This window comes from Phyllobates terribilis, unplaced genomic scaffold, assembly GCF_046119375.1.
Source record: "Phyllobates terribilis strain yellow unplaced genomic scaffold, ASM4611937v1 Scaffold_1__5_contigs__length_1240528914, whole genome shotgun sequence".
NCBI classification, from domain to species: domain Eukaryota; kingdom Metazoa; phylum Chordata; class Amphibia; order Anura; family Dendrobatidae; genus Phyllobates; species Phyllobates terribilis.
In genome coordinates this window covers 204713493-204726431 of record NW_027362761.1, presented here as the reverse complement: position 1 = coordinate 204726431, position 12939 = coordinate 204713493, and the positions used below count along the sequence as shown (strand labels likewise).

Genomic DNA, 12939 nt, shown 5'->3' with positions numbered 1-12939 from the left:
GTGAACTCAGCTCTGGGATAATCTAAACTACTGCACGATCTGCTTGCTTTTGCCTGTTTTCTCACACTGCTCTTCACTTTTGCTCCCCCTATCCTTTCCATAGACTTCAGTATTCTGTTTAACATGTCTTCTCCCTGTTCTGACAGCCCGTCTTACTTTCACCAAGACTGATATGAGCGGTTCTTCAGAGTGAATGGTGACTAGTTTAGGGAGCAAAATGTATGGTGAAAAGTGGTTCTGATAAGATATATTACAATGTTTCTTACATTTGCTAGTACTATTGATTTATGTAAAGTTTGTTGAAACAGCAGTTGTTCCTTATGATTAGTGATTGATGGCATGTCACTAGGATCATGAGAACTTGGGTTTTTTTCACATAAGAGTTTTATCTTAAAAGTATTTATAAAGCCATAGAGTGTTTACGTTAGATTCCGTACCTCCATAAGGCGCCGTCATTTTCCATCGGATCCTATAGGTGACATGTGAAACTGTATGGCATACTGTTGTACACACGTGGTCAAAATTGTTGGTACCCCTCGTTTAATGAAAGAAAAACCCACAATGGTCACAGAAATAACTTGAATCTGACAAAAGTAATAATAAATTAAAAATCTATGAAAATGAACAAATGAAAGTCAGACATTGCTTTTCAACCCTGCTTCCATGGAATTTTTAAAAAAATAAATGAAATCGGCCTGGACAGAAATGATGGTACCCCTGAAAATAATGTGACATAAGGGACATGTTTCATCAAGTTGTGTCCACTAATTAGCATCACAGGTGACTACAATCTTGTAATCAGTTGGTGGGCCTGTATAAGGGCTACAGATACTCGCTGTGCTGTTTGGTGACATGGTGTGTACCACACTCAACATGGACCAGAGGAAGCAAAGGAAAGAGTTGTCCGTTTTTCTTTCATTAAACTTGGGGTACCAACAATTTTGATCACGTGTGTGTATATGTCAGGACTTGTTTCGCCCATAAGCATAATATAATTTTTATGTGCAAGTTGTAGACTAAAGCTGGCCACATACATTAGATATATATTGACTTTTCCACTCTCCCTCGGCTGTAGATGTGAGGGGAGGTAAGTATCTAGCAGTTTGATTTCTACTACCCTATCCTGCCGCCAGAGGAGTCTAGCAGTCCATTGAGAACACATGTATGCTCGGCTGGAGCGAGCGTGTATGTATACAGAGAGGCTGGGAGAGTGCTGGCCGCTGTGCTCAATGGATCATGTGCCACTTTGACTTTTACCAGACACGCTGATATCTTCATCCTTCCAGCTGTGTTTAGCTGTATAAGAATTACATTTTAGTTACACGGAGGACAGCCCAAGTCTGTAATTTGTGTCCTCCAGGGTTCTCACTGCTTTAGGAGTTGACCTTGCTTAACCTTGTCAGGGGGACATTGTGTGAATCCACATCTCCTTTTTCTCCATATGTTCACATTAATACACACATGGCAGGCATTATTTAAGCCTGTTTAGCAGGTCTATATTACAGTGGATGGTGATTTAGGTTCACACAAAAAAGTAGAGCCGACTAGGACAGATAGGGAAATGTCTAAACTATATTGTAGGTCAATTTGCCTCTTTTATAATGTACTTTTTTGGGTATGAAAGCATCTGTATGAAGTTGTGTGAAATCAAGGTGTGCAAATATGCTACCAGCTCAAAGTGATAGCCGTGGGGCCAAAGTAGTTAGCCTGGTGCAGAGAAGTCTCATCTGACCTGTGTGCTCTGTTGAAAGGCTGATGGGGTTTACAAGCGGAGGAACATGTCTGGTCAAGGATGCCCTATGGTGGTGACGTCCCCACAGTGTGCATGTATTGCCCTTCATCCATCCTGCTCTCTGGTTAAATAAGAATTTAATCTTTTTTCACCAGGTGTGACCATGCTATGGAACTCCCGGCATACCACTTTCCAATAAAACTCTTTTAATGGGGTCATCTAGTACTGGACAAACCCCTTTTTAAATGCCCGCAGTCAACTGCATAGGTGTTTTCCAGTTAAAGGTTTCTGGATTCTCCCCGAGTGTGGTGCTGCCTCTCTGCTGCTGCTCTAGTCTCTGTATACTGGCTGCAGCAATGAGATCACGATTACAGCATGGATCACTTCTACAGCCAACCACTGAGTTCAGCAGCTTACCCTGTCTACATTAGCAAATCTGCTGAGCTCAGTGATTGGCAGCAGCAGTGACATCTTCTGTCACCACTGCAGCCAATTAACGGAAACCGTAATGGTGGTGGAGAGGGCGTGCTGGAATCGGCGAGAGTAACATCTGGTTTTATTATTTTAATCCAAAGCTGGTCATTAAAGGCATGAAACCTACAACCTGAACACAGAATTAAATAAAAAAAAGTATGCTTACCATACCGCTTTGAACCCTATGTCCCCCTCTGCTCCTGTGACATAAACAGTGTCTTAGGTTGTGTGGTAGGGCGGCGAGGACTTCACTAGATACTGCTCTGTCACCATGGGTGAGAATGCTCTTTTTGTGCTGTTGCGGTGAGGCGGGAAGCAGCCATGCACACTGTAACCAGTGCCGGCAGACAGGCAAGCTCACATAGCGGTGCGCCTTTGCAGTCAGACAAGTACAGCATGCAACGTATTGCATGTACCCGACTTATGTATCGACACAACTTTTCAGGTCAGGTTCACACTGCCATAGAACCCCAGCACCGACCAACAACACTGTCAGCACCTCCGTATCAGAATAAAAACTATAGTTTGTGAAACTGGTTTAGCTGTCCTTGCTTGCAGGGCGGACTGGTACAGCCCAAAGGTTGAAATTTGCTCAGGGGCTGCACTTTGTCCACATCTGCAGTTGACTATATTGTGGAGATTTACCCATCCACTGATAAGTTGCAATGGCTTAGCACGTGGTGCGGGCACAAGGTGCCAAATTTCACCCCCCCCCCACTGCTAATTTTTCATGGAGCAGTGCAGTCATGGAGCTAGTGCTTGCCCAGTGAGCTAGATAAGTAAAGCATGCAGGGGCTACTTTGACATCTCAAGTGATTCTGCAGTCTTCTGTGCAGAGCGGAGCAATCAAGAGTATTTAGTCATCGGCTGCTGTGCTCTGCATAGGTAGCAACCGATGTAACAAAATTATGATGAAGTGCGCCTTGCCATCTACGTTGCCTATGTAGTGGGCAGTAGCTAATGAATGACCTACTCCTTTTGACTGCTGTGCTCTGCATAGGCAGTGACTGAAATGAAAAAAAAAAAATCTGTACTGGGCTCTCCGACAACTTCTCACTTGTTGTTTTGTGAGAAAAGAGACAAATTGGGGATAGCTCTCTCAGTAGGTGTGTAAGTGTTCCAACAACAAAAGAACCAAACGCATTTACATCCTTTTTCTAACCCTACCTAAGGTTAGGACTAGGGTTAGGTCTAGGGCTAGTGTTATGAAATATTTACAAATGCAATTAAAAAAAATCCACATAAATATAACAATGCACAAATATGTACAGTATAGTGAGCGATGACTATAAGCGATTGCCTACAGGGAGGATAGAAGTTTATTTTCTCCCTATTGCCGCTCTTCCATTTAAAGCAGGATTTTAATGAGATTAACCTTATACAGGTAAATTCAGATTTTTGGATGTGACGGGTTCTCTATAAGGTTTAGTCAGGTATACGAACACATCACACTGATTAAACGTGAAGAAACGTTGGTTAGATGTCTGCTGTCCTGCATGTTGCTATGATTTAGTATGCTTTCATTCCCAGTTATTTCTTGGTAGCGGCACATCTGTAATTAAACTATTATTAATGACATATTGCTAGCCTGCTATTAGCCTTTAAGCCTTGGCTGGATTACAAGGAATAGTGTTTCCAGTGTGGAATTTCATAATTTGCCTTTAAGCCAAAGAACATAACAACTTATAATAACTGTCATAACGCGCTGTAAACATCACATGTAGTGGAAAAGTCATGATCGCTAAAAATAATGTACCTTCGACTGGACGAGCAGCTCTGTGCCATTCTCACGGGGAGTGGCTTGGCATTTGTCAGCATTCATCAGCATGTCAGATGTGCTGTAAGGGAGCTGTACTGTACGCTGCACCTTGCTGGTTCATTCCCTATGAGTGCATTTCAGAGAGATATCCGGAAACCACTTGTGCCGGATGGTAAGTAGAGAAGACAGGGTACTTATGTGGATGTAGTCTTGGGGTCACAAGCATTGAGGAATATCTTTACAGGGGACCTGCCGTGATGAACATGGTATGTGATCTGCAGTCAGGGTGATTATAGAGCAGGAGGAGATGATCAGATTGATGTACACATTTGTTGGAAAAGTTTCCGTAAAACTTGAATTTTATTAATTGATATCCCTGGTGTTTGTATACATATGGATCCAGTGGGCGGTCCTATTTATTGATTGACAGCCTTCTCTATATGAATGTACATGCAGAGATAGCTGTCAATCACTAGTAGGACCACCTACTGGACTTATAGGTAAGGTTTGTTGGAAAGCAATCGTTCTACTCAGCTTTTTTTTTCTTTGTATATCATGCTGCCCACAGATCGGACTGCATGTGCAATATGACAGGTTCCCTATAAGTTAGACATAAGCTGGGTGTATGTAAAATCCATGACATGAAATATTGTATCTGTTCCTTTACAATGTTACCGGCATATATGGCAGCTATTTAAATGTGCTACACAATCTCTCCAAATGTATGATACAAAAGCCCCCCTAAACTTTAGTAGATTTTGACTGACCATTAACGAAGGTGTATGGGCACGCCAAGTTGCTGCTAAAAGCTCTGAAAAGAGAAGGTGGCATTACATATCAATTTTGGATATATCCAGCAGCTGTGAGCATTATGAACTTTGACATCAACCATCTCTGTGATTTGGCTATGTGCAGAAATAAGACTTGGGGAGCCTGTGGGTGTTATAGTTTTCACTGGGGGTGTGTCCTTCTTCTCCCTGTATGATGCTGACCAATCATAAGCAGGCAGCAACACTCAAAAGGGAAAAAAAAAAAACCACGCACCCACCATACCTTAGAGCAGATTTCTCACTGTGTGCTGAATTCATGTTGCACAAAAAATGTTGTGGCTTTTCAAAGTGTTTTACACCAGAAATCTGACTTAAACCCTTTGAATTGGCCCCTTGGTGTGCAGAATTTAAAAATTGTGGGGGACATTTATCATTAAATTTGCTCTAAACTTTTTTAGCACATTGCAACATTTCATTGTCATAAATGCCTAAAAGTCAAAAGTTTGCATTTTTTTCCCACCATTTATTACACAATTTCTAGTGCCTACGCTAAAACTTTAACAAAAAACTTGAGAAAAGAGGATGTTGTGAACTTTTTGCTTAATGACTGCATTTCTTTATAAATCACAAAAAAAGGTTTAATATTAAAGACAGAGTAATGCTTTCTTCCAAAAAGGCGTGGAATGGAATAAATACATTTATGTTGAAACCGTTTTAAACATCCTTAAAAAGGCGAAATTTATTCAAAATTGTACATTAACGTGTGCTATTTAACTCATTGGTCTCCAGACTGTTCTAACAAGAAGTGTACTGTCATGCTTAAAGCTTGCGCTGGCGTTATTTGCTCCAAATCTATCATTTAGGTGTGATATTTGTTTAAAAGTCGTGGATTTGCAGTGAGTACACTAAAGATTTATCACAAATTACTCCATTTTTTATAAAGCAGCTGTGGTGTGTGCATTCTGAAGTGCTGCAACAACCTTCTCTGTGATTTGGCTATGTGCAGAAATTAGAGGGGCGATTCATCACTGGTGTATCAAAGAGAGAGGGTGGGGTTGCACCACCAATACTAATACTGATATGAAAGGGGGTGCTACGTCATTTAGGGAAAGGATACATGAACGATTAGAAAAAAGACACTACATAGTAGACGAGCACACCTCCAATGGAGAACAATATAGAAAATAGTTTATTGGACCACACATGATAAAAACCTTTAAAAAAAAGCCATAATTTGGCATGCAAGCTGCCCCCCGCATAACGAATATCAATAAACAAACAATGATGGATACCCCACAATATATTCAAGTGTAATGATGAATAGGGAGTAACACTCAGATAATGAGACAATGCATAAATTAGAAACTCCCCAATAATACACATAGAGAAATAAGGTATGTATTAATAGGTGGGTAGCTTGTAAAATACCACATACACCGAAATAAGGGGTAGCATCAATATAAATAGACACATGTCATAATGAGAGGTAACATCCATATAAATAAATAAAGACACATATCATAGTAGGTGCCAACCCCAATAAGATAACCTTCATAATAGAAGGTAATATAAGACCATGAATCCAATGCGGTCAAAGAGTGGGAAATAACCCAAACCACTGGAAAATACAAAATACCCAAACATTGGACTGGAAGATCCAAAGGCAATAATCATTTGTCTCCCAAAGGAGTGTGTGCCAACGAGCGCCCTGTCAGGACACTGAGTTATTACCTAGAGCACCAGCTCATGTGAAGGGGAAGGGGGCCTAGATAGCGTCAGCAGGGGGCAGGGAAGAGCCCTTTTTATGCGTATCGCCGTGACCCATACAACTTCGTCAGGGTAATAATATCCATGAGTGTTTGGTCCATTATATATCCTTATAATGAGTAATGGTATTTACAGGTGATGGCGTGTGTCGGTCCAGCCGGCATGAACAGGAAGTCACGTGGCTGGAAATGACGTGTTACTAGCTGACGTGTTGGGTATTTTGTATTTTCCAGTGGTTTGGGTTATTTCCCACTCTTTGACCGCATTGGATTCATGGTCTTATATTACCTTCTATTATGAAGGTTATCTTATTGGGGTTGGCACCTACTATGATATGTGTCTTTATTTATTTATATTGATGTTACCTCTCATTATGACATGTGTCTATTTATATTGATGCTACCCCTTATTTCGGTGTATGTGGTATTTTACAAGCTACCCACCTATTAATACATACCTTATTTCTCTATGTGTATTATTGGGGAGTTTCTAATTTATGCATGGTCTCATTATCTGAGTGTTACTCCCTATTCATCATTACACTTGAATATATTGTGGGGTATCCATCATTGTTTGTTTATTGATATTCGTTATGCGGGGGGCAGCTTGCATGCCAAATTATGGCTTTTTTTTAAAGGTTTTTATCATGTGTGGTCCAATAAACTATTTTCTATATTGTTCTCCATTGGAGGTGTGCTCGTCTACTATGTAGTGTCTTTTTTCTAATAGTTCATTAGACTGGTGTAGCGCTCGTCAGTCCTAATGAAGCGCTCGCTGGAGTACATTGACTTGATTCATTAACCTGCATGCGCTGCTCAATGAATCAGGCGTGTCTGATATCCAGCGTGCGCCGTCTCCAGGATTGTACACCAGCTGGGGGCTGGCAGACCTTTCGGGAGTAAGGTAAACCACTTTGGATGCTGAGCAGCATTGAATTCTTTTGGAGTCTGGACGTAGTTCTCCATGTGGAAATGATCCATTCCTGGGAATCTTGCGGTTTCTTTTTGCATTGAATAGTTTGGAAGGCTTGTGATTGTGATATATGTTACCTGTAAGCATAGTCCCATTTCTTTCTTTTTCTTTATTTTATAGAAAAAACTAGAAAGGAAATGACTGCCAAAGGGTCTACTGGTGTGGAAGTCATACTCTGTACACTGGAGGTGAGGCACATTGTGTTTGTGTAGTCATCTGCATCAAATTCTTTGTGTACAATTGTTTTTCCAGTAAGTTATACACCTCTAAATTACAGTACAGCTTCAGTTACTTAAAGGGTTTTTCCATCTTTAATAATAATTAATATTAGCAAAATCCTCCAATTAGAAATGTAGTATAGTTATTCTGATTCGCTATGTCCCTTACCCCATGTGAAGGGCAATGCAGTAGCTTAGCTATTGTTCGTAATCATGGATGCATAAGCTACTGCAATGCCCTGCACATGGGGTAAAGAACATAGCGTTCTTAACCCCTTATTGACCGGACCAATTTTTTTCAAATCTGACTAGTGTGGCAATAACTCTGGAATGCTTCATCATATCCCATTGATTTTGAGATTACATCAGCACCATTTGTAAAGTGTTTTTATTTTGTTAACATTTTAGAAGGTTTACAAAAAATTCAGTAATTTTTCATTTTTTTCAAGGAAATTTACAAAACTTTTTTTTATAGGGACCTGTTCAGTTTTGAAGTGACTTTGGGGGTCCTATATGTTGGAAACCACACAAGTCATACCATTTTAAAAACTGCACCCTTCAACGTATTTAAAACTGTTTCAGGTAGTTCATTAACCCTTCTGTTTTTTCCAGGAAATAATGGAAATTTTGATAACTTCTGAGCAGGCCGCTATAGCCGGCAGACTCTAAGGCCGTTACCTGCCATGGCAAACATCAGGACCACACAATCAAGATCTCCCCCACACTCTGTTAACTATTTAGATTCTGTAGTCACTATTGACAGCAAAATCTAAGGGGTTAAACGTCCATGGTCGGTGCCAACACTGATCAGGGCTGATGCACCAAGTTGCCAGCTATAGTGTACAGGTGACAGCTACAGGATTGTCACCTGTCGGGGAATGCTAGTCTTTTATATCTCAGGTCAGTAAAAAGACGTCTATTGGTCACTAAGGGGTTAAGAATGCTTATTTCACAATAGTCTTTCCATGTAAACCGGCTGCCGATCACTGGAACACTAGTTCATCAGGTGAAATGATCTTTTGTGCAGCGCAGTAAATCATCATTCTCACTGACTGATTGTCCTGTGTAAACAGAACAACGGCAGCCTACATGCACTGAGCCATCTATTACAGATCACTCAGTGCGTATCGTTTACTTTGGTCTTCCTGTGTAACCAGGATATTATGGTGGCCTATTTACAGAAAAGCTGATTAGCTTCTTGCCTAAATAGGCCGTAAGTTTCCAAAGTTTGTGATTTTTCTATTGCAGGCCCAAAATAAACTAATAGGGCATTTATTGGGTTTATATAGTTTTTGCCCACCACTTGTTACTGTTTAATATCATAGGATAACAAATGACATAATAAAATATTAAATGTAGATAAAGTAGCTGCTTCTATTTTCTGTTTTATGTTTGTTTATTTTGATTTTCTTGTAGAATTTTTTATTTTTTTTTCTTGCCATTTTAATTCCTGGGTTTGTAATGCATTATCTCTGTTTCTCCAGAATACCCGGGACCATCAAACAATATTAAATATTGTAAATATTCTCAATGAGCTGATGTCAGCTGGTAAGTTTCAAGATACAGATGTAAGATATGCCATATGTTTGGAGCTAAGCTGTAACTAGGATGAGAGATGCAGTTTCTGGAGGGTTTTTTTATATTACCAATAAATCTTCTACTACGGTATAAAGCTGGATCTTGAGCTTATCTAACCACGCTGAAATGTCTTTAAAATGCTGTTGTAGAAACATTAATTCTAGAATTTTGTTCTTAAAATTATCTAGACTGCCGGTATTTACGTTGATTGAGAGCATACTGCTTTTTCTGAATGCATTGGTCTTGATCGCAAAAATACAGGCGGTCTTTATAGAGATCTTGATATACTTAGATCTTCATATATTTTCATTTGTGTCTGAGTTAGTAGATAGAAACTGACTGCTATAATTTCTCCCATAAACACTACACAGAGACATGAGGGATTCATACTCTCCTATCTCTATGTAGCACATATTCAAAAGCAGCAGCATGGAGAATATTATACAGTAGTACTGAGCAGTGTCTCTGTGAATCCAGCTCTGTGGTGGGATAAAACACCTAACTAGAAAGCTGCAGCATCCTTTCTATCCCTTTCTGTTTCCCCGCTCCCATCTCAATAGATTCCAACAGACAGGTGTAATCTAACACTTCAGTGAGTTGGTAGTCCATCTTGTTTAAACCAAAGTGGATTTTTGCATTTTGTTTTTTTCAGTGAATTAGGAGTTTATGAAGAGGGGGAGAGTCAGTTTTCTCTGATATGTATTACAAATGTTCTTATATTTGCTTGTACTGTTGATTTTAGATCAGTTTTTGTTTTCAGCAAAAGTGACCATTAGATATAGATTATATTTATTTAATTAAGGCATGCAAGTACAAGAACTATAGTACTTACAGACATTAAGTCCTGTCCATTGTTCCTTCCTATGTTTGTTTAGGGGCCTTTAGGAATTAAATTCAGATGGATTCGCTCAACTCAGGAGGGAAATTCACATCAAATAAATTCAATACAAATCACATCTGCCAATGAGGGGGTTAAAACCCCTCCCCCCAAAAAAAACAAAGCAAAAAAAAACTTAGTACACCCTTTCTCACCTCTGCATAATTTGTCCCACTGCCACCGCTCCTCTTTCTTCATTTGATAGGTTCCTCTTTTTAAACGGTCCGATCTTTTCTCTGGGCTTCTATGGGCTCTTAATAGGCCCAGCAGCCATGATTTGCGGACCCGACCAGAGAAGAATCAAGAGGACCCTATTGGAAGAAGAAAGGGGAGCATGATAGGTATGTGGCCGAGGTCAAGGATAAATGAGTCTATGTTTGTTTTTGTCTTTTGTTTTTTTTAAACCCTTCTTGGCACCTTAGAATCAGCTGGCCACCGCTCGATAAAATTAAAATTTTAGGGGAAATTCATAGGGAATTTGAGTCATTTAGAACAGATTCACTCATCTCTGGTGGCCTTGTTTCCTTATATATATTGTATAGGGCAACTCTCAACTTTTTGTTTGTCTCTAGTGGGTTATGTTTCGCACTTAGATTGTCCATTACTGGCTCATTCATGTTCAGGACAATGGCAGTGGATTATTGGGAATTTAAAATCCAGAGCATGTGCGGTCTTTTATGGAAATTGCCATATATTCCACCTATTGAAATGAAAATAACCAACTGTATGGCAAAATGCATATTTATACCTGGGAATTTCATGTGTTTTATTGTGAATACCCGCCCTAGGTTTGAGTAATAAGCCACACTTATTGAAAAAAACATATTAATATTTACTAATGTGTTATATAAAATAAGCGAATGCTATTCTGACTTCTAAAACCTAATAATTGTATTGAATTCTAATACTATACAGCATTGTGCTGATGAAACTCATAGGCTGTATGTGAAGGCTACATTGGTCTTAAATGGTTATTCTGAAAATCATACCGTTGTCTCCATGTCCTGTACATACTGAATTAATCGTGTGCCAATACAACTTATTTTTAAATCTGCACTTGTTTGCAGCTATCAACCCCTGATGATGACCTTTCCCTCCCAGGGCTCTTTACCCTTCGTTGCCACTGGATCCGTCCTTTGGTAGTTGCAATGCTGTCGATCTAGCTTGTTCAAATCCCCTAATGACCCTGTGTAATAAAACCACTGTCAGATGGTTTGTCGCACATTTCTTCTACACTGTACTGAAAATCCCACTGATTCCAGCAGCATTTGCACCTATGAGCCTGTTTACCTGTTAAAACCAGATCCTCTCAAGCCATCCTCATTGCCCTAACAGCCGTACTGTAGCAAAGTTCAGCTTTTCCATTCATGCAGAGAAGAGCATGACCATGCTCTGAAGATTCCCTTGAACACCAATAAAATGTGGAATTTGGAAATAGTAATAAATATTGATTGAATAGTGGGTCACAGTCACTACATTCAAAACTATCAATGGAGTCACCTTATCCATATAAATAAAATTGCCCATGTTAAGATCGATCTATCTCTATCAGGAGAGCAGAGAGAGGGACCTGCAGCACTGAAAAGAAGCAGAGTGCTGGGTAATGTAGTTTTATTATGTCAGATAAGACCGCCCATTCAACTCTGTGAAGCTGTATATACAGAAGAGCAGAAAGAGACTAAAAAAGATACTAAGGTACAAGAAAAACTTTATGATGTGCTTAGACTGTAACCCAATGAACGACATAAAAACCAAACCCAAATAAACAATGGCTCCTTTTTTGCCATTTCATACCACTTGGAATTTTTTTCCCGTTTTTCAGTACAATATATGGTAAAATGAATGGTGTCATTCAATACTACAACTAGTCCCGAAAAAAAAACAACAAGAACTCATATGGCTATGTCAATAGAAAAAGAGTTATGACTCTTAGCAAAAATAAAAAAAAAATGTCATGGTCCTTTACAAGTTTAACAGTCATGCAGATACTGTGCTTTGTAAAAAAAAAAAAAAATGTATATATATATATATATATATATATATACAATACAGACCAAAAGTTTGGACACACCTTCTCATTTAAAGATTTTTCTGTATTTTCATGACTATGAAAATTGTACATTCACACTGAAGGCATCAAAACTATGAATTAACACATGTGGAATTATATACTTAACAAAAAAGTGTGAAACAACTGAAAATATGTCTTATATTCTAGGTTCTTCAAAGTAGCCACCTTTTGCTTTGATGACTGCTTTGCACACTCTTGGCATTCTCTTGATGAGCTTCAAGAGGTAGTCACCGGAAATGGTCTTCCAACAATCTTGAAGGAGTTCCCAGAGATGCTTAGCACTTGTTGGCCCTTTTGCCTTCACTCTGCGGTCCAGCTCACCCCAAACCATCTCGATTGGGTTCAGGTCTTGTGACTGTGGAGGCCAGGTCATCTGGCTTAGCACCCCATCACTCTCCTTCTTGGTCAAATAGCCCTTACACAGCCTGGAGGTGTGTTTGGGGTCCTGTTGAAAAATAAATGATGGTCCAACTAAATGCAAACCGGATGGAATAGCATGGTGGAGGTAATGTGATGGTCTGGGGTTGCTTTAGTGCTGGTAAAGTGGGAGATTTGTGCAAGGTAAATGGGATTTTGAATAAGGAAGGCTATCACTCCATTTTGCAACGCCATGCCATACCCTGTGGACAGAGCTTGATTGGAGCCAATTTCATCCTACAACAGGACAATAACCCAAAGCACACCTCCAAATTATGCATGAACTATTTAGGGAAGAAGTAGG

At 39.6% G+C, this 12939-nt stretch overlaps 1 protein-coding gene and 1 long non-coding RNA gene across 4 annotated transcripts in view; one reads left to right on the top strand and one right to left on the bottom strand.

Annotated features, from left to right (window-relative positions):
* Nucleotides 1-12939, top strand: part of AGTPBP1 (ATP/GTP binding carboxypeptidase 1) — a 189108-nt gene that overhangs the window by 60584 nt on the left and 115585 nt on the right. Inside the window, exons 1-3 of one of the 3 annotated variants that reach the window (XM_073670941.1) lie at nt 3988-4137; nt 7595-7662; nt 9177-9240. In XM_073670941.1, coding sequence (XP_073527042.1) covers nt 4092-4137; nt 7595-7662; nt 9177-9240 — 178 coding nt within the window. In that variant the 5' untranslated portion in view covers nt 3988-4091. Of the gene's footprint in view, nt 1-3987; nt 4138-4164; nt 4232-7594; nt 7663-9176; nt 9241-12939 lie in introns of those variants that run through there. The other 2 variants (XM_073670942.1, XM_073670940.1) reach the window with 2 other exon arrangements.
* LOC141253607 (uncharacterized) overlaps nt 1-12939 on the bottom strand; it is a 59383-nt gene that overhangs the window by 38659 nt on the left and 7785 nt on the right. The window lies entirely within an intron of this gene.